This window comes from Carassius auratus, chromosome 29, assembly GCF_003368295.1.
Source record: "Carassius auratus strain Wakin chromosome 29, ASM336829v1, whole genome shotgun sequence".
Lineage (NCBI taxonomy): Eukaryota > Metazoa > Chordata > Actinopteri > Cypriniformes > Cyprinidae > Carassius > Carassius auratus.
The window spans coordinates 7,968,072-7,993,586 of NC_039271.1; the positions used below are offsets into that span (position 1 = coordinate 7,968,072).

At 36.0% G+C, this 25,515-nt stretch overlaps 2 protein-coding genes and 1 long non-coding RNA gene across 3 annotated transcripts; 1 reads left to right on the plus strand and 2 right to left on the minus strand.

The window, feature by feature from the left end:
* The first annotated feature begins 2,161 nt into the window (after positions 1 to 2,161).
* LOC113047967 (uncharacterized) lies at positions 2,162 to 16,711 on the plus strand. The gene is made up of 4 exons (XR_003276379.1): positions 2,162 to 2,186; positions 15,568 to 15,748; positions 16,144 to 16,180; positions 16,414 to 16,711. It is a non-coding gene; the product is annotated as an uncharacterized LOC113047967 (long non-coding RNA).
* Positions 16,712 to 16,813: 102 nt separating this feature from the next.
* LOC113047965 (dermatopontin) lies at positions 16,814 to 18,163 on the minus strand. The gene is made up of 5 exons (XM_026209426.1): positions 17,905 to 18,163; positions 17,755 to 17,827; positions 17,304 to 17,492; positions 17,083 to 17,220; positions 16,814 to 16,975 (listed from the first exon to the last, which is right to left on the minus strand). Exons 1-5 carry the CDS (start codon positions 17,957 to 17,959, stop codon positions 16,930 to 16,932), a joined length of 501 nt encoding a protein of 166 aa, XP_026065211.1. The 5' UTR covers positions 17,960 to 18,163; the 3' UTR covers positions 16,814 to 16,929.
* A 1,141-nt stretch (positions 18,164 to 19,304) lies between these two features.
* Positions 19,305 to 25,439, minus strand: LOC113047963 (mitogen-activated protein kinase 12-like). Its single transcript, XM_026209422.1, has 12 exons — positions 24,976 to 25,439; positions 24,019 to 24,148; positions 23,784 to 23,842; positions 23,486 to 23,597; positions 23,354 to 23,383; positions 23,070 to 23,117; positions 22,839 to 22,953; positions 21,975 to 22,046; positions 21,628 to 21,707; positions 21,432 to 21,510; positions 21,179 to 21,352; positions 19,305 to 20,699 (listed from the first exon to the last, which is right to left on the minus strand). The coding sequence occupies exons 1-12, from the start codon at positions 25,092 to 25,094 to the stop codon at positions 20,623 to 20,625; spliced, it is 1,095 nt and encodes a 364-aa protein (XP_026065207.1). The 5' UTR covers positions 25,095 to 25,439; the 3' UTR covers positions 19,305 to 20,622.
* Positions 25,440 to 25,515: the final 76 nt, after the last annotated feature.

The window sequence follows — 25,515 nt, forward strand, 5'->3', positions numbered from 1 at the left end:
ACACACACTGATCTCATTAGCTTTTGCTTTGTTGCTGTAATCATGTAGCACATTAAAAATAGATCAAAATGCATGGGTGCATGTATAAAAGTAACTTTGTGAGACGTTTTGTCCTTAAAATATATGTGTATAAAAAAAACACACACACACACACACACTAGAGAGAGGAAGGTAGCCACTATACAGATGTTTGCTTCACCTTTTCATGAACATAATCAAAGCGGAACTGCAACAGTGTAATAAATCAGCTCAAAGTATGTGACCTATATACTGACCTGACCTTCACCGGCACTCTTTTACTGGCTGTTCCTGTCTCGCTCTTTATCACACACTTCCCAGCAAGCACACTTATGGGTTTAATGTTGTGAAAACGATGTAACATTTTCACCCTAAGATGAAACATTTTTATTGTCATATGCTCACAATGTTGTATCTTGGTTGTATAAAATGAATGCTTTTTGGTAACCTGGTAACCCCCAAAAATATTTTTATTGCTTTCACGTCAAGCTTTGTACTGTGACCTAAAAACTGCAATCAAAATGCAACATTCATTTTTATCTCTCTATTTATAACACACTTCCAAGCAACCATAGTTGTTTTATGCTAGGTTTTTTATATATGTAGCAAATTTGAATAATGTTGTGTGTGTGTATAACATTTATGCTATATTAAATAATAATATATTAAATAATTATTTTTAGGTAATAATAAATTTATATTTATTTACCTATTATATTACATTACATAACATTATATATAAATTAAGAATCTTACAGCAGTTCAAAAATAAATAAGAAATTCCATAAAATCATGCATTTCATTTTTTTTAATATTACCATTACCCATATGATTTATTGTAATGTGTCAGAGTGTCTTCAGAGTTTTTGGTTTTCCAAATGTTTCTTGAGTTTATATTATTTTATGCCAATAATTTGCTGCAAAAAACACATTGTGACCAGTATTTTTTAAATGAATTCAAATTTAGTATAATTTTTGGCTTATTTTCTTCTACCCTGTGTAGTTTTGCTCATTTTCTTCAAGGATTGACTAGCTTCTTTCAAACCACATTGTGCCTAAACAATGAGTTTGATTAGATGCACAACCTTTGACATCAATAACAAAGATATGGTAAGCATGATCTCCTCCTTAAAAGCTGATAAGCCTTTTTATTTTGCTATCATGCACCATACACATCATTTTGCAATGTGTTATTATTTGCAATGCTTTTCCAAAAACAGAACGTATTTACAATTTATTATTATTATTTTACTATAAACATTACTAAACAGTTTGTTTCAGCTTAGTCCGATTTTGTAGTAAAAATGTATTTTCATTATATTTTAAGGTGACAATGTTTTATTGTGGTTGCATCAAATTAAGATTTATTTGCAACTATTATATACAGAATAACAATAATAATAGGAAACACTATTAATAACTGAGCACTAAATCTGCATATTAAATAATTTCTGAAGGATCATTTGACGCTGAAGACTGGATTAATGATGCAAAAATTTTGCTTTGGAATAAATTACATTTTATAATATATTCGAATAGAAAACAGTTATTTTAAATAGTAATAATATTTCACAATGTTTCATATTTTACTGTATTGTTTAATTGATTAAATGCAGTCTTAGTGATGATGACTTCTTTCAAAAACATCTTCTACAAATCAACTTCTGATTGATTGTCTCTTGTTTCAGTTTCTACTTTTAAAACATTACCTAACTGAAATCGAAATGCAACAGTGTAAAACCCGACAAAATTAAATTGTTTTTTTTTTTTTTGTTTTTTTTTTTTGAGTGTGTGTGTGTGTGTGTGTTACTTGCACCTGCTGTCACTCTGATACACAAAAGAAACAATCTCTCTATGAAAAACTGTCCCTTTCATCCGGAAACATCCCTTTATTGGCATCCTCTCCTCTCACCTTACAGACCTGTGACCCTTTTGTGTGCTGCGCTTAGGGACGATGTCATCACCATAGGCCTCAGAGATGGAAAAATGACAGGGCTATGCAGGGGGTCGAGAGTTCCTGGCTGTAACGTGACCCTGCTGATGCTTCAGTCATGCCTGCTATGAGAGGCCTCTGTTTGGGCCACAGCCCCCTCCTCCGGGGTCTGGATGGCCCGTCCACCACTGCCGGGGTTTTGCTGGAGGACGTGGGATGGCCGAACAACACAGAGGTGAGTTTTAACCTCTGGCAGACCATCACAGTGCTCTGTGTGTGTGTGTGTGTGTGTGTGTGTGTGTGTTTGTGTGTGTGTGTTTGTGTCGGGTAAAATTGGCCTGATCTCATATGTCATATGAAATGCTCTTGAGAGAGAAGATGGTGAAAGAGTACCAGAGAGGGACAGAAATAGGGGGAAAGAGAGAGAGGGAATGTGTATAGATGTCAGTGAGGTTACTGTCACACAGCAGCAGAAAACACATACTACAACTACGAGTAAACTTAGGGAGTCATAGCCTAATATTAAGAGCTTTTTTAAGAGTATTAGCTGTATGAACAAAACTATGTTTTCCATTAGAAAAATATTTAAACACCATAAATAGATTTGCTATTGTTTTAAGCATTAACTCACTTAATTTTGATCGATTTTCAGAAAACATAATGTTTAGTAATTTTCCTTCAAGAATGTATCTTGATTTAAGAATTTTAGATATTTGTAGACAAAAGTATTAAGAATATCTTTGTAGTGTAAAAAAGCTTATTTCTTTTACCTAGTGATATATATATATATATATTTTTTTTTAATTTTTAATTAATTTTATACATGTTTCAGAAAACATAGTTTATATCTTCAGTAAATTTCCTTCAAGATCTTGATTTAAGATTTTGTAGATATTTGTAATAAAAAACTGGACAAAAAAACTAAGTAAATCGTTTTTTGTAGTACACAGTCAATTATAGTAAATATAATTAAAATATAATTAAACATAATTATAGCTTGAAACTATGTATTCTTTGCTGTCAATCATGAGCTGTCAACCTCCCTCAGGTTATGAAAATTGGCAGGAACTGTTTGAGAAAATGAAAAGAGCCTGAACTAGTTTAAAATAAAAAATATAATCCTTAAAGATTTTTTTACTATCATTATCTGTCACTTTGCTTTGGCATTGCATGTGAGTTAGAGAAGAGAAATGACTTGTGCTCCTGTAAGTTGTGTTGTGAACGGGATGACATGTACATGCTTTCTGCATTGTTTTAGCACCCGACTCTAAATATATCACATAAATAGCATGTAAATCAGCTATTTAAAAATAAAAAATTGCACTTGAATAAACCTCATATCCCTATACAGTATTGTTCAAAATAATAGCAGTACAATGTGACTAACCAGAATAATCAAGGTTTTTAGGCCTGTGGCCCTTGGACCAAAAAGAACAATTTTACTCTCATCAGTCCACAAAATGTTCCTCCATTTCTCTTTAGGCCAGTTGATGTGTTCTTTGGCAAATTGTAACCTCTTCTGCACATGCCTTTTTTTAACAGAGGACTTTGCGGGGGATTCTTGAAAATAGATTAGCTTCACAAGACGTCTTCTAACTGTCACAGTACTTACAGGTAACTCCAGACTGTCTTTGATCATCCTGGAGGTGATCATGGCTGAGCCTTTGCCATTCTGGTTATTCTTCTATCCATTTTGATGGTTGTCTTCCGTTTTCTTCCACGTCTCTCTGGTTTTGCTTCTCCATTTTAAGGCATTGGAGATCATTTTAGCTGAACAGCCTATCATTTTTTGCACCTCTTTATAGGTTTCCCCTCTCTAATCAACTTTTTAATCAAAGTACGCTGTTCTCTGAACAATGTCTTGAACGACCCTTTTCCTCAGCTTTCAAATGCATGTTCAACAAGTGTGACTTCATCCTTAAATAGGGGCCACCTGATTCACACCTGTTTCTTCACAAAATTTATGACCTCAGTGATTGAATGCCACACTGCTATTTTTTGAACACACCCCTTTCAACTAATTCAACTAATTGCCCAATTGCACAGCCTTGAAGAGCGTGCATATCATGAATGCTGGGTCTCATTTGTTTTCTGAGAATCTACTGAACCTACTGGTAACTTGTTTGCCACGTAGCAATAAAAAATATACTAAAAACCTTGATTATTCTGGTTAGTCACATTGTACTGCTATTATTTTGAACAATACTGTATATGCCTTGTCCAGGTTTGTTACATGATGAAGCATAACTATGCCACTTTTATTCAGGCTCAAAGGGAAACTCACAAAAAATTCATCAACATTCATCCTGATCAAATTCAGCACATGCACCTTCCTTTATGTGTGCATTTACTATTAGATATTGTTACATTCAGTTTTTTTTTTTTTGGACAGCCTGCAGATTTTGTGTGAGCGATCAGTTGGACTCTGTGGAGGGACTCCCTCTCTCATTCTCTCATGGTTTCTCCATGGCCTTACAGACCTGATTGTCCATTTATAGCTACGGCGTCTCCACAAAGTGGAGTGTCAGTGTCCTTCTTGCAAATACTCTGACATTTAAACCCAACCACAGACCAACACTGACTTACAGCATTGTACATGCTGCTTCACGCACACTTGTCACTCTCGTTCACATTCAGTGTTTTCATCCTGAAATATTTTATATTTAATATTAAATATTTAACATGAGCTATTTGTTTCACTTTTGCTCAGACATAGAACTAACGATTTAAACAAACTCTAACCATAATAATTAAACTTTTGCATCCCAAGCACATTGGACAAATTAGTTTTTAAAATGATATTATGTTGCTTCTTGCACGTTTTGCAGCAATTTCAAAGTGAGATGTCCAGTGAATGGTGGTATAATCCTCTGAATCTGTTAATTGCCGTGATTGTGGCAATGGATTTTTATGTTGGGTATCATGGCAGTTTGGAAATGAAATATCTAAAAGGTAGCACTAAAAGTTCAAACGGATAGTGATAACAAAAGGAAACTTGAGATAAACTGCATTTTCTGAAACAACCATGCACTTTTAGCTTGCTTCTAATAAACTCTTGTATCATGCCAGGTGCATTACCAAGCAAGTTTATTATGATTGAAAAGCCATATATATGGAGCATTCCTTATGTGATGCTAACATCAAAATGTATTATTTTACAAATCACACACTATATTGTTTTAAGGTTATAACATATATAGTATTGTGCAAGAAAGCATGCAAAAAATAAATCTGTTAATTTATAATTCATAATTTTTGTGAAAAGTAATAAAAGTGGTTTTTTCTACTGCCAGTAGTGTTTATTTCAGCTGGAAACTACAGGTGAATTGTATGCTTTTGGAGATTTGCACCAGTTTTGGAGTCTATGAACCAGTAAGCAACCACCTTACTACCACATAGCTTCACCCTTTCAACCGAACAGCAGCTTTCTAATAATCATTCAGAAAACCCTGCGACACGGTAGTGGGTTGTGTCATGCAGTCCATCCAGAAGTAATTTTTTCAGTACATTTTTCAGTAAATTTCAAAATCTGAAAATGAATAATTCAAACTCTGAACTTGACTCCAAAAATGCTTCTCTGTATTGTTGCATCATCTTTGGTTTTGGCTTTGCCATCATGATGTAGCAAAGAGGGTGTGTGTGTGTGTGTGTGTGTGTGTAGACTTCAGGCCAAAGGTATCCAAAATCAGCAGTTTGCCCACTGACAGATAGAACAAAAAGACCAAATGAAGGCGTTCTTTGAAAAACTGCAATTTCCCTGGTTAGTTTAAAGGAGTTTGTGTTGTGTCTTCCTGAGGAAAAGCTTTCCCTATGCATACAAATGTCCTTTGCTGTCCCTAAATAGAAGTATATGTAATTGTAGCTGTCACAGAGATGAAATATTCTCCACTGTTCCAAAGGGTTCCTGAGAATCTATCATCTACTGACCAAGAGACTGTCTTTGAATATTTTTTCTACATGATAGATAAAGAATTATACTGTAATGCGTTGGCTTTTACAGAGCACTGAAGAAATTGAGATTGTAGAGGATTGTAAAGTGTTTTTGTTGGATGAGGTGCATTAAAAATCCCAAATAACTCAACGACCCTACATAAATCTACATTACGTTCATCCTTACCGATATAGACATTACATTTTTTTAGATGTCATGTGATTTAGATGAACACAGTTTGTTTAATTTTTTTTCTTTTTGTTTCATTACTGCACAAACCATTAACTAATTGCACAAATAGCCTTTTAGCAGTTTTGATGGACGAGAGCAAATGCAAGGTTTGACACAAACTGAGCCATTTAGCTTGAAAAAGACGCCAACTTAAATCTTAATGTTGTAAGTTTTCTGGATACTTAAAGGTGTTTGAAATGATATATCGTATTTTTCTTGGTCTCCCACTCAAGACCACAGCAGAGAATCATGTGAAGTGAGCGGCAATGCCTCCCTCAGAAACATCACTTCCAGAAAGCCTTGGGTCAAACGTCTAAAAAAATAATGAGTTGGTTTTGTAGGCCAAATATTAATTAGACAGAACCATTAATGGCTGTTTGTTGAAACCCAGAAAGCCAGGACAAAATCTGGAACATTTCCCGACTCTCCGATGCAACACATTGACATATTTGGAAGGGAAACTAAAGGGTAACTGCACATGTGTCAGGATGTCCCTGGTCACCATGAGGTTTCCACATGACGGAGATGATATACTGGTATTACTGTCTACAAGACTGTCTGAGCACTTGCTCAAGAGCTCACAGTTCACAATTGGCCCATTATTTGGAGTGAAACTTCAAATTAAATTGCATAAGTATGTCTGCCTCCACCATCCCAAATCTAGACTTCAATTTAACAGGTGCTAGAAACAGCATACCTGAGAATAGTTGGAGAGAAAGTCAGATCGCGTAGTTATTAGACTCGTGCACATCAAGGCCGTGTGTTCAGCATAATGGCAGTAATGGATCGCAAACATACCGCATTGTCCACGTTTGTAAGAAAAACACTGAGCCATTAAGGCCAGAGGGCCTGGCACAGTAAATATTTGGCCATGGATGAAGGCAGGGGTCATGTGATTGGTTTTATGGCACTCAGATTTTCCACAAGTAACAATTACTTCAGAGCAGCATGTCACGCGGACCTACTCCTCCAAATTAAGCACTCTGCAAAGGCCAAGCACGTTAATATCGAAACCTTTTGTGACTGTGCACATAATTAAAAGAGTGTGTTTCCCATATTTGCACGTGATGTGAAATTTGATAATGAAAATGAGCTGAGTTTAAATAGTCATTATTGCAGAATTCAGCAAACATTGCATAACCTAAAAATCTTTATGCTAATCTATGGCTAATCAAAAGCACAGTTATTATAGGCTTCTATCCAAACATATTAATGTCAAAGCTGTTGTATAAAACTATAATGAGAAAATTAAAGCTGGTTAGTGCACATGTTAAGAAATGTTTCTAAGTGCCTCTTATGAGGACATCACAAATTCAAACCTGGCTTGTAACATTTTCCCATCTGCAAACAAGAAAATAAACTTTAAAAATGTCTGCAGATTAGATCCAATAATTTGTAAAAAAATATCAAAAGTATGGGAATTTTGGTCCATCACCCAAAAGGCAATCCCAAGTTGTAATGCATAAAAAAAAAGAGGAAAAGAAAAAATATATATTTAAAAGCTGTAAATAAAACAAACATTATTGGAGTAAGTTTTTAATGATGAAAAAAAAAACTAATATTTGTTTTTCACTTTTAACTCAGTTTGTCACGAGTCATTTCCATGTAATTATTTGTGAAATGTATTAGCATTTTTTTTTCAGTGGTGCATGGCTGTCTTCTGTTTTTGTAATTTTTTATAAAAATAACAAAATTCCATTTATTTATTCCAAAATAAAAAACATTCCATTTTATTGTTTTTGAAAATATTGCTTTTGCGTTCTCAACATGTTAGACGAACATCCAGCAAAATGTATGCAATGTATAAATAATGCATTTGTGTTTACTTTTTTTTTTCATTATTAAAGACCAGATAACTCTGAAAGAATTATCAATTTCTGCAAGAATGTTTTACAATAACTTGGGGAGAACCTTGCCAGAACCAGTTCTGTCCAAAGCATAAACGTCTTGTAGTTTGAACAATAGTGATGCTGATGTTTGCCTTAGCAAATATTAATAAATGTTATGCTTCATATACACTGGCAATGATTGGACAGCATGGCATTCGACTCCCGATTGGCTGGGGTGTTTGGCAAGGGTAGCCAAGTATGATAACATATCTTCCTGATGTCACGTAAACGTATGTCCCATTTTAACAAACCCTCCCCCTACGGTTGATGACCTGTTGGAGCCTAAACATAGTAAGGATGATGGACAGAAGCACCCCTGAAATTTCTAGGAACCATGTGTTACTATCTTAAAATCAATAGAGTAATGTGATAATGTGGTAACACACTACTGAGTGGAAATCCTGCATAGATATAACTGCAGTTTGAGTTTGCATTTAGCGTTTAACGCTAAGAGACAACCCAACCGTGCTGATAAGACCTGGTCAGATGCAGTTGAGCAGTGGAAGTGACTCTTATCCTGCTCTGTTCACATCTGTTAAGCTGACTCATGCGGTTGTGCTCAACGCTCTGGCACAAAGACTAGGAAACATTCATCAAGGATTTGAGAAGGCATGTCCCGCTGTCTCTAGGGATGGGTCTCTGTCAAAGTAACATCGCCCTCCTGTGGCAAGTTGCCAAAAAATGGCCTCATAAAACCCCAAATTTGCACTTTTGCTTATTCTGATTTGCGGGTTTTCCGCGGAAACATCCTGGGAACTGGTTAGGAGAATGTTTGAGGTTTGCTTATACTGTAAAATAAACAGATGTCATTGAGTTTATCATAAAGATTAGTTTTGACTTGTCCCTTAGTTTGAAAGAAAATGTAACCTTTTTTCTTTGTAGAAAAGCATTTATAATGGAAGTCTAAAAGCCATGGATTTTCAGAGTCGGAATGTTTGGTTCGGAATGTTCTTTTAGATGTTTACGAAAGAAGCTTCTTATGATCAACAAGGCTGCATTTATTTGATCAAAAATACAGTAGAAAAAAATGGTAATAGTGTAATTGTAATATTTTTACAATTTAAAATAATTGTTTTAATATATTTGAAAATGTAATTTATTCCTGTGATGCAAAGCTGATTTTTTAACAGCCATTTATCCAGTCTTCTCCAGTGTCACATGATCGTTCAGGAATCATTCAAGTATGCTGATTTGCTGCTCAAGAAACATTTCTCATTCATGTTGAAAACAGTTGTCCTTCTTAATTTTTTGGTAAAAACGGTGAGACTTTAAGGTCTTGTCAAGATTTTTTGATGCACATAAAGTCAAAATGATTGGAAACTGAATCCTTGTAGCCTTATAAATGTATTTTCTGTCACTTTTGATCTATTCAATGCAATCTTAAAAAAAATCTTACTAACCTCAAACTTTTGAACAATGGATTTTTATTCAGGTAAAAAGCCACTGTACACATAATGCGACATTTGTATCATGTGACACACATGACAGGAGTTGAAAAACTGAATATAGGACTAACTTTATGATTGATTAGGGTTAGTAGGTTAGTAAACAATTTTATCACAAGTTAACACACATAATGTTTAGTTTGGCTGTACCTTCACAACAGTGTATATTTGAACATTTCTCCTAGTGCAATGTCATGCTTCATAGACTTCCATTATAAATCCATTACTAGAAACAGATTTTTACAAACTGACAGGAAGATTCAAAAGGGTTTTTTTTTTGTTGTTGTTTTTGCAGTAACTAACAGCTCACACGCTATAGATAGACCTGAGCTTGTATTAAACCTCAAAACACCCCCAACATTGACAAAAGTTGTTTTGGTAACACGAGTTCAAAACTGCTTTTTGCGCAGAAAGTTATTAATTCCTGAGGCCGTGTGGTCCCAGGTGCATCAGCCGGACCGGTCAGACAAAATTGTCCCCTGTGCAGATGTCCTCTATAAAGCAGGAAGGATGCTGGGTACACACTAATGTCACGGGACACACCGTCAGCAGAATTACATGGACTGCACACGTTGGAAATTTACACTAAACTCCACCTGGAAGTTATTTACCATTTCAAAAATATATTAGCTGTTAAATCTGACTTTGCCACACTAACTCTCGGGACAACTCATGTGGAATGAGACGGCCGATCGCCTTGCTCTCCCTGACAGAAACCAGATGTCCTACAGTCTGGATGTTCAATAGAAGAGAAGAGCGATGTGAAGCGAAATAGGTAATACATGAACCTCTGACTAGCTCAGTTACATGCACGTCCGTGTGTAACAGCTCTCTCTCTCGCTAGTTAATATTTAGCGTGTTTTCCCACTGCTGTTGTCCCTCCCTGAGGCTGAAGGTTGACATGGAGGATCTGTTCAATCTCCTGTGATTTTGGACCTCCACTGAGTCTAAACAATGTCTGGTTCAAAGTCACCTTGCTTATTCAAGTATGGACATGAAAATGGATTAGCGAGAAACGTCAAAGGATTTTTTTTAACCACAGAATTTACTATCAACAATCAGCCACCTGAAGGCTCGGCATGTGAGCATTTAAAACATGTTGAGAAACTGAAGCTTAAGCAAGCAGTCTCTCTCTTTCTCCAGTGTACACATTCACTTTTAGAGTTATGCATATATAATATGCAGATTGAATTTGTATGTAGGAAACAGCATGTGTGTGTTTACTTACCTCCACCAGAAGTTCTCTGGAACAACAGTGATAAATATAACGGATAGCGTTTTTTTTTTTTTGCCAAAGTAGCATTTCTAATTTTTGTTTATTTGAGTTTTCATCCAATATTTCTATTATATTTAATAGTGTCAGCTTTAACTAGAAGTTAATAATAACCTTGCTAGAGAAACACATATTTAAAACATAATTAACAGTCTCAATAATTTCATTTAGTTGATGAGGTACCATTTCTACTTTTTGTTTAGTTAAAGTTTTTCATCTGATATTTTAAGTTTTTTAAAACGTTACCATTTTTTTTTTAAACACTTTCGGTTTTAGTTATACGTTTACAATAACAGAAACACCTACTAGAAATGACGTAAAAATGGCCTTGGGAAAGTTACAACTTTTAGAACTTGACAGGTTTACACGTACAGAAACAGACGTGAAGAGTCGCACGCTGTCACTCTCTGCAACCTTGACCTGCACATCCCTGAGCGATTAGAGTGCAGAATACCTCTGCTGTAGACCGTGTGCTTGAGTTCGACAGGTGTGTGTCATCTGGTGAGGTCACAGCGACAAGTGAGAGTGCTGTGTCAAAAGACAAAATTGTGGAGGACATAGTGGACAGTGGGCTATTTAAAGAGCAGCCAGACCAGTCAGCAGATACTGGCCTTTATAGAACATCCTTTCACCTTCACAGTTCACATATTACAGGGGATAGAAATGATCACTGGCTGTCTGAGCGGCATTGAAATCTCAGATTTATAGGAGAAACACACCCTCACATCACCTCCCGGACTATTCTGGCTTAGCATCAGAGAAGATTTCTCTCCCTCTTTCTCACGTGGCCATGGTAGCCAACATTGGGCAAATACTTCATATTTACAATAGGTTTAGGCAAGACAGGGCCTGAAAGAGTTGAGTATAAACATTTATAAGATTAATGCAGTTAACCACTCCCTTCTGTGGCAGGTTTTCCTGGCACTAGGAGATCCTCGGCAGATTCTCCCATTTTCCAACATAAACGTTTATATTAAACAAGCAAACAAGCCTAAAGCTGTCATCCCAGCGTGGGTGTTGACACATGCACGTTTGCAGAAGAAAAAGAAGGCTGGGTTTCCTAGTTCTAAAACTTCTGAAGTCTAAGCGAAGGAGTGGTAGATCCACATTGTTCACTGTTATAAGCCTTAATATAGTGCAACTGTGATGACTTACAGTCTGACAGCGGCTATTAATCAAATGCCTGAGTCACACACATACACTCCGACTGCATGCATATAATGGAATTAGTATATTTGAGTAACAGATGTGGGATGATGGGATTTCCAAGGGATTCAGACAGAATATTTCAGAGTTAGTGGGTATAGGAAGTCTTTTAACCAGCTTCATTTCACCAGTGAAATCTCATCTTCACCCCTTTGTTGCAGGGTCTCCGTCTTGTTTAAGTGTATATTTTAGGGAAAAAAACATTTCCACAAACTGTTCCAAACCTGTATGGATTTCCTTGTGATGCTGAACATAAAAGAAGATAGTTTGAAGAATGTTGGTAACCAAACAGTTTCTGGTACCTATTGACCATGACACATTTGACCGTGTTTGAATCCAATAACTTCAACATAGAAATATGCTAAGCATTTCCAACCTTCCTATTTGAATGTCAGCTGTGCTGAAACTGTGAAAAAAGTGTGAATCGGCAAACTTATAGATATAGATAAAGGGTAGCTGATGCATAATGTGACTATGAACTCAAGATTTTAGGTTTATATATATTTATATATATATATTGCACATTGCACAGGACAGTCATTATGGTCCCACTGGATCTGCTAATGTTGAATAAAAATACTGTCATTCTGTGCATTGTATGAAATCTGACTCTCTCTTTCTCCACACCCTTTCAATGTCTCCCTCACAGTTTCTTTCTTTCAATTTAACTCCAATTCTTCTTTTTGGCCTCAGACTACATAACACGTCCTTACAAAGTCCTTCGTTCACTCTCTCTCTCTTTCCCACTCAGCCACTTTACAATCTCAGCCAGATCCTTTCATAGACTGACTCTCTCTCTCTCGCTCGCTCGCTCTAGTCAGCTGACAGTCTGGCCCTCTGCCTCAGTGGCTGGCTGAGATGAGCGCTGTGGCAACGTGCAGCTTGCCATGTCTGCAGTCGCTACAGGAACCGGCTGCAGCGAGAAACATAGCAAAGCTGGGTCAACACAGCCTGCAGATTCATTCAGAAAATCTTCTGTCTGTGAGAAATTTAATACTGAAGGTGTGTAGCTTACTGTAAACAGAGTTTCTCACAGTTTCTGTACGCAGGTGATAATTAAATCCTCAGAATTCAGTGACATGACCTCATATCAGGTTTATCAAACACTGGATGTGGTAAACAGTGGTTAGGGAATAAAGCTGCATGTTATATCTCAAATCAAAGTGCAATACTTAGGACAATTTGTTAATTTAATAAATGTTATGGGATTTTTTTTTTTTTAATTATAATTTTTTCACATTTATAAATATATTTTGAATATACTCTATAGGTCAAAAGTTAATAATTAAGATTATTATTATTTATTTTATTTTTTGTAGCTAAACTTAGGCTGCATATTTCGTAAAATAAAAAAAATAAAAAAACATTAAAAAAACGTAAAAATTTTAAATATTATTAAAAGCTAAAATAATTGGTCTCTGTGGGTCTCTGTTTTAATATAGTTTAAAATATCATTTATAAAAAAAATATCTTTAAAAAAAATTACCATTATATTTGAATTGTGGTGTATCATGGTATATATATATATATATATATATATATATATATATATATATATATATATATATATATGTATGAATTTTTGCATATTTGAAGTGGATCACAAAAGTTAATCAACGTTGTCCTAAGACAAGAACGCATTTTGGATTAAGGTTTTAGGACAACTTTGATGAAAGGTTTTGACTACTGTATATAATATCATATGACTCTGAAGGAGTAAATGCTGAAAATTCAGCTTTGCGTTTAAAGGAATTAATTGCATTTTAAAATATATTTACAAGGAAGCAGTTATTTTAGATTGTATTGTAATATTATTACACAAAATATATTCTTTATTCTTTTCTGGTTTTAGAAGAAACCCTAAAAAATCTTTTTTAAGGAGTGAAAGGTTCAGATTCATGATGTGTACAGTCAATTACAGGTGTATGAATGAATCATCTCTTCTCACAGAGACCGCTGATCTTTTGAGACAATGTGTAATCAGATGCCCTACTGTTGTAAGAGCCTATCAATGTCACAATCACCGGCTCCCAGACAGCCAGCTGGCATCACCAGCTGCCAGCATGATGTTAGACGGCTCTCCTTAGGAAACCTTGAAATTACGACCCATGCAAGCTAAAAATAGTCTTCTCGTTGAATCGGTGCATGCTTGCAAATATCAGAAGTTTCAGCTGCTGCTAAATTAGATTTTGTTTATCCAGTTAGCAGGTGTTCTAACAATGCTTGATCACTAGTGAGTGAGAACTTTCTCAGCCATCTTTGTGTTTTTTTTTTCCAGACTTCTGTGTATTAGATATATGGTGGCATTAGACTATTGCAGTGTGCTGATGGGTGATGACCTGTAAATTTAACCTGTTTATCATACACTGTAACAATGATTTTAAGTTTGAATTAAAGATTATTGGATCATTCTATCCTATAGCAAGTTTGTGAAAGAAAATTCTATGACAAATTATTTTTAAAGTGTCTGAACCGATTAAATATCTTCACAAGACTTGGATTGAACCGCTTGATTCATATGAACTCATCTTAATGGTGCCTTTATGTACTTTTTTGGATGTTCTAAGTTTGGTGACCTTGACTTTCAGTGGAGGGACAGAAACTTTTCAGGTTTTATAAAAAAAAAAATAAAAAAAATGTAAATCTTAATTTGGGTTTTGAAGATTAAACAATGGTGTTTGGAACAACATGAGTGAATAAATGACAAAATGTTCACTTTTTTGAGAACTATCCCTTTGACTCAAATCTTTGTTCATTCTGTGGCCAAATATTTTTGTATAATGACCCCTAAACCATATAAACGGACAGCTTTTATAAATTTATGTCTCTAATAATACTCTCATAATTTGTTTTATACATTACTTAATAGTTGAACAAATAAGCACTCTCGAGACGGGCTGATGCCATATAAGACACCGCTCTAAATGTATGTGTGTCATAGATGTCTATTCTCAGCTGGTGTGTATATTCACTCCACCATAAAAAGCAGCAGATGTCAGCCACACACACTTGCATATGTTGGTTGTAAAGTTAGTGTGGTGCCACCCAGACAATCGGCTAATTTAAACAGCTTTGCCTTCAAATAAAAGGCCACTTTCTCTCTCTCACACACGGAGTCATTTTGAACGCCGGGAGTGTGACAGAGGGGCGAAGGGAGGTACTGGGATCAGAAAGACTCTGCAGCTGTGGGTCTACGTGAGTTCTGGCAGGGACACACTCTCCCTCTCTCTATATCGCTCTCTGCTTCCACCCTCCCCGGCATCTATTGCTTTATTCTTCTCTAATTTTTCTGTTTCTTCCCACTTTCTCTTTCTAACACCTCCCCCCGATCCCCCATGAGACCTTGACAATGAGAAATGTTTCACTTTTAGCTCGATATCTGAGACGTGTGAAAGACAAGCAGAGGCATGGTAACCAAACTGAAAGAGCAGAATTTAATTAAGCACAAAAGGACTAAGCTCTAGACAGATCTCGCCACAGAAGGCCAGAATTGCCTCATTTGGGAAACATTTGTAATATTGGATGAAAATATGTAAAATAATAATGTAATAAAGCTGATGCTCCTGTTCATAATACATCCAGTCAAACGGTTTAGTCTTAGTGAATGTATGTTTGTGTGGAAATCTGCTTTTTTTTTTCAGCCGGATATACAGTGGCCATGAACCGGCCCAATCTATCCCACCCTCCACCTGCTAGACATACATCACCAAGACCATCTGCAGCAATTCTGCAACCTGCTTCCTCAACTGGACACAATAACACACTGGAGCTGTTAGTTTGTGTCCTCAGCTCATGTGAGCTAAATTTTAAGTTCCTGCCAAGGTCAGTTTAAAAGACTCAAAGCAGGGAGCAGAGAGTGAAAAAATAAGAAAGTAAAGCCCAAAAGAGCATCTGAATAAAATGATTCCAGTACATTGTGCAATGCTTTAGTAGTTTTAGGTCACGTGTTGTGTGACTTGCTTTGAGTGCAAACTTGGTCTGTGCTGCCACTTTGTGGTTATAGGTGTAATTTGTTAGAAATTTTCTGCTCTGACTCCAATGTGAAATGTTTTTAATTTTACATTTACTTTCTTTACCCTTATGAAACATTTCCATATACAGGAAACTAGTGCTTATATTTTTCAGTATGAGATGCATGTATTATTTTAGTGTATTGTAAAAAAATGCTTGAGCATTTATGAACAAATTAATGCTCTTTCCTGCAATTCTTCAATCAGTGCCGAGTTCTCCGGATCTACGGCAGAAACAAATTAGGTAAGTTTTGATTGCATGACCTGCTACATGAGATTGAAGAACTGGAACATTCAACAGATTTGGATTTTTTGCTGTGGAGATTCTGTGTTTGATTATGGTGGTGTATTAGGTTACTACTTAATTTTTTAGATTAAAGTGAGAGAAATTGCCATGAGACTGTACTGTTGTTACTGGTACCATAACATTTCAGAATTTTATGAGTTAGACTGAATTTTATTTTTGTTTGCTTCCAGGAACACAGTTGGTCAGCACTGCTCTTAACAAGCCTATTGACCCCATGGGTAAGAGACCATAATCCATCTGATAATGTCAGCCACATGACTGCTGCACTCCCATATATTTTTTATATGAGGCACCAAGTCTGGCAGACACCCTTGGTCTGTCAAGTAGGAACAAAAAAAAAAAAAAAAAAAAAACTCCATGTGCACACCATTGGACTTCTTCCAGTTAAGTATTACAAATCATGTTGACAAAACTCATTAACTACTTCACTATTGTCACTTTGCTGAACAAATAAAACTACAATGACACCCACAGAGCCCCCCCCCCCCCCCCCCAAAAAAAAATTAAGACCCTTGCAAGTGTACTGACCCCAAATCCCACTAATGGCTTTAATGTACTTTGACACGCATATACATTTGTGGTCTCAGACCAACTGAATTTTATTAAATAATTGGGCCAAAAATAGTGACACTTCAACCTTGTGTTTTTTTTTTCAGATTTGCATTTTGAGGGCATCTCCGGGAGTCTCAGCATTGTACAATACTGCAATACTTGTACTTCCAGCGCCGGTCTCTGAAAACATTAAAACAGACCTCAGTACTGAACTAAAAAAAATAAAGCCCCAGCCATTACTCCACTTACAGAATTACTGCTTAAATAATTTGGAGAACTGTACTTACTCTTTCTCGGAGTAGCTTTCAGCACCCACCAGGTACTTTTGGTCTGGTACATTGAAGAACTCAAATCCATTCACATTGGTAATCCACTCACACTTATCAGTACAGCGGCTGTTGCTTCTACAGCAGAAGAACTGCCAGCTGGGTGAAAAATATAAAAAGTAAAAACGCCCTGTATTCACTTCAGATGAACTTGCATCAAACAGTCCAAAGTCAGAGCTCACCGCCGGTCCTCAAGCTTGGTGCTGTAGTAGCTGCTCATTCCTGAGAGGACATGGTGTGGTGGACACTCGTAGGCAAATGTTTGGTTAGATTCATTGACTTGTGGTGACGAGACACAGTCTGCACCAGAAGCAAAGGTGTCTTTACAGCCAAACTCCCATGTCAGATCCTTATGATTGATATCCAGTTGGCTTGGTTTATGCAGAGAAACGGTAAGAAATTGAATCAATCTTGATGTTCTGAATGAATTCCATTAATATAGTAATATTTGAGAAAGACAAAAAAAAAAAAAAAAAAAAGGAATTCCTTTGAAAATGGAATATGGCCTCAACATGCATGTTTTATTGCCAATCACCTTTCATTTTATTGTAAACTGCATCCTTTTTGTATACAACGTTGACTTATGACATTTTAACAATAAATTTACAGAAGTAAACACTGCCTTTTACTCACATCTTTATGAGGGATATCGACTGTCCTGCATGGCACTTAAACTTTAGAGACTGGTTGTTTTCCCAGTGCAACTCTGTGGGATTTTATTCAGACTTAACAAGCACTTCCATCAATTGATAAACACAAATAGTTTTTCATGAAGTTTCCTACCTTGTCCGTTACACAAGATACCCGTCAGCAGCAGAAATAAAGCAATTCTCCTCATGGTGTTGTATAAAGATCCAAGGCAACCTGCGTTTTTATAAAGACCTCAGTCCTTATGGTCACATACTAAGGTAAGGTCAATCTGTTGCTTAACAACTGTGATCTAATCATGTATGAACAGGTGGAACTGATTTCTACCATCCAGTAGGGCTGCATGATTAATCGGACTTGATTGTCACATGCATGCCGTCATTGGTTCTGTGATTAGTAGTAAATCTCCAGCACATGTGTTCAGGAGGAAAAGCATTTATTTTTATAAACAATTACACGCAACATATTTCATATTAATCTAAGCAGTGATAAAGGCTGTATCGATTAGCATTGCATTTTTATTATTATTTAGTTTATTATAATAAAAATTATAAGATGACGAACTTAGATAAACCATATTTTGTCATAGTCCTGTGTTTATTAGTCACGTTTAATTAATAATTCAGTTAATGTTTATTAATCATTTCCTGGGTTTCTTCTCCGAGGCATATTTGGAGTTTCAGCGCGAGAGCGCCCTCTGGCCTTCGAATGGAGATTTACTGCTTCTAACAGAACCTTGCTTCACTGAAAGATGCGCATGATTCGCGATTTATAGCCTTTGCGATTTTAATTTTGTTTAATCGTGCAGCCCTACCCTCCAGGCGATTTCTCTGGAACAGACCTGTTCTAAAAAATGTTTTTAGTTGCCAACAGGGCCGTTTTATTGATATAAAGCACAAAGCTCGCTGCCATTTATAGTCAAAAAATATTTGATACCTATATATATATATATATATATATATATATATATATATATATATATATATATATATATATATATATATAAACATACTCTTAATTACTGCATTTCTTAAATCTGCAGTCTGTAACTTTTTTTGCAGTCAATTTGTTTATTTATTTATTTTGGTTAAAAATGATCTGAAATCAATATTTGAGCAAGAACATGCAGTCATTGTTCAAAATTATTATCTGAATTTAACCTGATTCACATTGTTATCTTATAATAGTGTTTTGTTGATAGTTTTTATTTTTATTTATTTTTTTGATTGGTACTGGTAGGAGTTTTTGATAAACCAATTCAAGCATGCCGATGCATTATTACATCAGGTCTGTAAACATACAGAAGTTGTCCAGGGTACTATGGCTAAGGAAGGCGGCAGATCGTTTGTAGCCTTTTTTTCACTGGAAAAACTGAATTTATCATTTTGATTGTAATCCAGAAAGGATTATGTGTTTATGTAACATGTGACTGAAATAAAATTTTATTCCAGTTTTAAATATGCATCTGATTACAGATAGCATACGTGGAATTACACAATATTTGTATTTTAAACAGAACCAGTTTGAAGGAAGAATAATTTTTCCCTTTGGGGTAAAATAATTTATTAATATGAAATCTGAATGGTATGACAATTAATAGATTAGACTGTACAGAAATTGAAATCTACACGCTAATACACACTTTACCAATAATTACACAATGCTGATGTTGTTGACATTAACAATTTGAGAAAAAAAGTATAATAATTTAATCACCATTGGTGGCAGGAGTTATTGCAATGCTTTTTTCTCAATTGGTCAGAGCAAAAGTGGTAGACTTGTTACTTGTTCAGATGACAATATCCGGTGAAAGTTATTTTTTGGGTCATATATTTCAAGACCTAAAATAGAATCTGTGATTCTGAAGTACAGTATCGACACCGGTGTGGTGACAGCCACACATTTACCTCAAAACATTAGATTCATCCGCGCTGGCGCTGTGCCGGTGCACAACCAATGCAAGGAACATAATGCGCAAATAACTGCAATTGCAGGTTTTCAAACAGAGATGGCGGCAAAGAGGCAAAACTTACGGTCTGCAGCTTTAAGGATGCCATTCTACATTAAGTGACCTGCTCATCTACACAGATTTATTTTTTGCTGTTTGTTTTTTCAGCCTTTATTTTGCATCTGTATCATCTTTGGAAAATAGTGCAACTAGTGCAACAGGTGCAACTTTAGCAGTAATTAAGCATGTTATTGTTTTATTTTTGTGTTGGGTGCTTGGTTTTTAAAGCTAATCTTATGCCAGGTGAGTTATGTAGTCTTACTCAGGAAAAGCTAATAGTTGTTGAAAAGTTATCAGATTACTTTAGGCAAAATCTCAAATAATTATAAACTTTTTTTTAAAGATAAGAAATAATAAAACAAATGCTATTTCAAAAAGAAAATGCTATTTCAGTGTTTTTCTTCAATATATTACATTTAAATCAATGTACTTGCTGTTTCTTTGAAATTATTTATTAAATTTACTAGCAATTTCTCATTAAGATGGTTTTATTCATTAATAAAAAAAAGAGGTGTGGTGTCAAATGTGCTAACCATGGCACATGCTGTATAACTATTGTGTTAATAAATTAAATAAGAACTCATCAGTAAAGTACATAAAACATAAGCCTACTGGCATGCTGAAATAAAGACTAGCATTCAAATAAAATGGTTTTGGTTGCAGTTAAAACATGGATTTTAAGTCATCTAGTTAAAGAGAATTCACATAACTGTACAATAATCGGTAAACTTATAACTGAACAACGTGACAATTTCTTACATTTACTTACAAAGTCATATAGTTTACATTCATTTCATTTTCTTTTCACATAAATTTATGCATATGACATGTATTTCTGCGTTCACTCAGAGGGATGTTTCTTTGGGGTCTCTGATTTCTGTAATGGGTGGCTGGAATGACAGGATCTCTGTAAAAGTGTGTCCTGCAAAGTAAGAGACAGAAATGACAATGAATCAGAACTATGGAATCTCCATGTGTTTCTCATCTCTCTCCAACATTATTCATTCTTTACCTCAAGCCATATAATAAAACCTAGCAATTCTCTTTATTTTATAATTTAACTACTGTATTTTTCGGACTATAAGTTGCACCTGAGTATAAGTCGCATCAGTCCAAAAATACGTATTTAAGTCGCACTGGACTATAAGTTGCATTTATTTAGAACCAACAATCAAGAGAAAACATTACCGTCTCCAGCCGCGAGAGGGCGCTCTATGTCTTCAGTGTAGACTACAGGAGCACAGAGCAGCATAGAGCGCCCTCTCTCGTTCATTTCTCTTGGTTCATGTCAAATTAATTTTGATAAATCAGTCGTACCTGACTATAAGTTGCAGGACCAGCCAAACTATGAAAAAAAAACTTATAGCCCGGAAAATACGGTATTAAGATGTTATCTCATACGTTTCCATTGATCGAGAGGCATTTCTGTGTTGTCCATAGAGTGATCATAAGGCAGGGCCTCCGTCTCTTCCTCAGGTTCTCTGAACTCTGTAAACAGCGGGAGCTCAAGCGCCTCTGCAGCACTCACGCGCTTTTCTGGATCCAGAACCAGCATCCTCTCCAGAGCACTCACAGCTGGAAAAAAAGACACTCTTTAGACACAAATAACTTTTACAATTGACTCTAGCAGTGTAGCAAAAGAAAAATGGCTTACCTTCAGGACTGGCTTTAAGGAAAATAGTGTTTAAGTCTTTTTTTGGGACTTTAGGTAGACCTCTGATGTAGTTTTTGGCCTGTTTGGGTGGATGAAGAAAACACACATGCATCAGTTATGCAATTGCATGTCTGTATGTGTGTGCATGCAATTAATTCATCTTCCCAATGTTTCTTATTATCTGTAATACACTCACATCTTGGCTCTGTAGCTTCATGATGAAATCTGGTGCTGGCGTTCCTGTGATTTTCATGATCTCTCTTAGCTGGTCCAAATCTATAAGTCTATGTCAAGGACTCAGTGATACAATAGAGGCAGTACAGTTAACACAGACGTCATCTGTTAAATCTCTACTCTGGATTGTAGTAAAGTCAGTACAGTTGATCGATTTTCAAATGTGCAGAGATAGCTAAAGTTAAATACTCAAGCAAAGAACAACATATTATTTTTCCATTCAATTAAATCAGTTAACTAATCATCATAGTCACCGGAACATGTCAAAGCAGGCCCCATGAAATTCAGTGTCATTGCACAAAAAGATACGGTCATTTCCTTTAAAAAGTGGCCTTCCAAGTAACATCTCTGCCATGATGCAGCCAACTGACCAGATATCAACTAAAACAGAAAATACAAATCACATAATAATTAGTATTCATTTCAGTTGTTGAACCATATGTTCTTTCTTAAATTGGAATGTAGGGAAGTTGGAAATTTCACACTAGAGGCTTAGTAACTATTACATAGTCTGTAGCTAACTTGGCAAATTTGGTTGCACCATTTGTTCTTAAGGCAGAATGTAGTAATGCATAGTTGCCTAATATGACATTAACCCTCAGTGATCCGATAGCAGCCTTAAAATTGGAAAGCAGAAGTTGTTGAAATGCTGTGAATTTCAGTTTTTCATTGATTGTAACTTCTTTTATCTCTCAAAACTAATGGTAAAAATACATTTCTGTTAAAAAAATAATACTCCTTAACCATGAATAACATGATAGGTATGTTAAAAGGATCAGTAAACATAGATGCATAATTTTTTTTTTATTTATTATGGTTGATTTTATTTGACATGCAAAACACAGACCGATGCATGTCAGGTAAAACAGACTTCAATGCTTGATATAAGTTTATTTATTTATTTATTTTTTAAGTTTATTGATGCAATTTATTCAATCTGCGATGGATTTTATTTAAAACCATACTTCTGGTAAGAGGCTTCCATAAATGTTTAGTTTATTTGTAGAGCTATGTTACAAATGCAAAAATATGGTGTGAAGCAAAAATATTTAGTAGTGTGTGTGTTGTAACTTGGTGTCCCTTTACGTCCTATGACCTAGAGGGACATCTAGTGGTTAGGCGATGTAACAGCTACATTTATTTGCACGCGTCTCTATTGGTAGTGTATCTCACCAGTTTGTGAGTAGTGCATCCAGTTGAGGATAACCTCCGGTGCTCTGTACCAGCGGGTCACAACGTAACCTGTCATCTCTGAATCTGCCTGACGTGCAAGTCCAAAATCCAAGATCTGCGCACAAAATTTATCATTTTTACACTTGTCAAGATTTTTGAAACTCCAGCTATTTAAGAAAGTTGATGTAGCCATTCATTTAAATTCCCCTACAGACCAAGTTGGTTTAATACCTTCAACTCACAGTCCTGGTTCACTGCCAGATTTCCTGGTTTGAGATCCTAAAGAAAGACAACCAAAGTAGACATTTAGTGTAAACACAACTAATACATAAAAATGCTCATACATATCATATATATAGCCTGTTTTTAAAGAAACATTAATGCACGCCTCCATGCATTTTCTCAGAAATTATAAAAGAGAAGAGATGGTCAGAGAATGAATGAACGTCGGGGCTGAATGAAGTGGTCACCCAACCCCCTCTGTGCATCTGTTTAAACTCTCCGAGGTCACTAACCCTGTGAATGATTCCGGATGAATGAATGTACTGTGGAAAAAGAGCAAGAGAGAGAGATTTATAGATACCACAAAGCTATAAAGAAGGACATAATGTTTCACAAATGTGATTGTTTGTTTATCTGTGCCTAACCTTCAGACCCCTCAGTATCTGATAGACCAAATACTGCACCCTGTCCTCCGATAATCTCTCCATCTTCATCAGCTTTCCAAGATCAGTGCCCATAAATGGCATCACCAGGTAACTGAGAGAAAAAAAAAGACATTAACTGATGTTTCATTGCTGATCTGACAGAACTTTGAACAATCGCTAATGATCTGAATTACATAATGATAGTTAAGTTAATATTTTTAATGGTAGTTTATGTGTCGACAACAAAATCTAGCTTTTTAGCTTTTTAATAGCATTAGAACTGAAAGAATTGACTCACAAATCCTGAAATCTGTCCAATAAGATTTCCGAGGTAAAGACGTCCAGCAGTCCAATAACCTGCACAGTTGGTTAGGATTAGATGTAAGGGTGCATGAAAAACATTAACAAAGTAGATACATGCCAGACTTCTTGAGGTGAACAAGGGGGGAAATAAACAACCTGATGAGATTATTAATTAATGACACACAGTTCTTTAATAATGTAAATGGTAAATGTAGATGTTGGTAACATACATTCTCGTGTTTCATGTGTTTGAGCAGTCGCAGCTCTCTGTAAGCGCGTTTGGCGAACAGTCTCGACTGGAACGGACGGTGGAGCTTCTTGATGGCCACCCGCACTCCTGTCTTATGGTCAATGGCTGAACTTTGGATATATTGAGAAGAGTAAGATCAATGCTCGACAATTGTCTTTATAACCACCTAAAAGACCATCACATGGTTGAAGTCCACCATCCTTGGAAACTGCATAGTCACTGCATGTTGATTGCATTTTTCTACCTCTACGTCTGGACATGAAGATGTGGTTAAGAAAGAGGTCATGGACGTAGCTTAATGTGCAATAGGTTCATTACTCAATCTGAAACTTCAGCATTTTGGACAAGTGAAAAATCTATTTAAGTGGAAAGCTTGCCGAAGACCAACATAATCTCTTTAATGTTAAATGTCTTCTGCTTGTTAAAAGCAGACAATGGCATCAGCAGGGAGGCTTTGTTGTGTGAGCGCTTGTCTTGCAAAGAAAGAAAAGTTTACAGAGGTTTCACAGTTTCACCCAGATAAGCTAGGATGGAAGTGAATGGTGCAATTTAAAAAAAGAAGGCCAATCTAAAACAGCGTTCACTGCGCATTGCACAGCTTCATTGAGAAATATCCTCCTGTATACTGACGTCACAGAGCCAGTAGAGTGATGCTTTGTCTCATCATGCAAACTTATTTTAACTGAATTCAGCTTATTTTAACAAAAGCTGAAGCAGTTGGAATGATTTGAATACAACGTTTCAGTAGCCACAAAAGTTAACTTTGCAAGTTAGCTGAAGTGCACTAAATAAACTTAGTGTTCAACTCTCTGCACTCAATTCCGAAAACTACAGAACAGAAACTGTTTTTTAAAATTAGATCCACTAAAAGTAGGCTAAGTAATTAATTGGGAAACGCTAAAGAGTTATGAACTTTAAAAACTAATAATGTACTTACCAGACCGTTCCGTATGCTCCGGTTCCTATCTGAATAAGGTCTCTGTATCTCTCCGGTACATCCCAAACGGTTCTGTTTATCTCCTGACGACAAAAACCTGCCCTGGTTCGGACTGACATCCTCAGAGGCTGTTGAAAGTAATGTCTCTCAAATGTGAAACTCTCCTTTTTACGTTCTCATTTTTCATCTGATATTTTGATAAAGAAACTCTCAGAGAACGAGCGCAGACGTAGCGCAACTTGGAGAGAGCGCCGGTAGAATTTGGGGGCGGTTCGAAGTTTCCAGTTACGCACGCGAGACTCGCTGGAATAAACATTTGATCATCCTAAAACAGACTTTTCAGAATGTTATCGGATCTGTAAATGGGGTTTAATTGACTCCTTCTAGTTTTAAAATACTTAACACGTTGATGGGTTTCAGGAAAAGGGTTGATTTTATTAAAAGATATATGGTGAGGGGGTCGTGGATATGCTAAGTGGACTGGCTGACTCACAAAAGGAGAAAGACCTATCCACTCCCACCGAAACAGCTGAAGGCAGT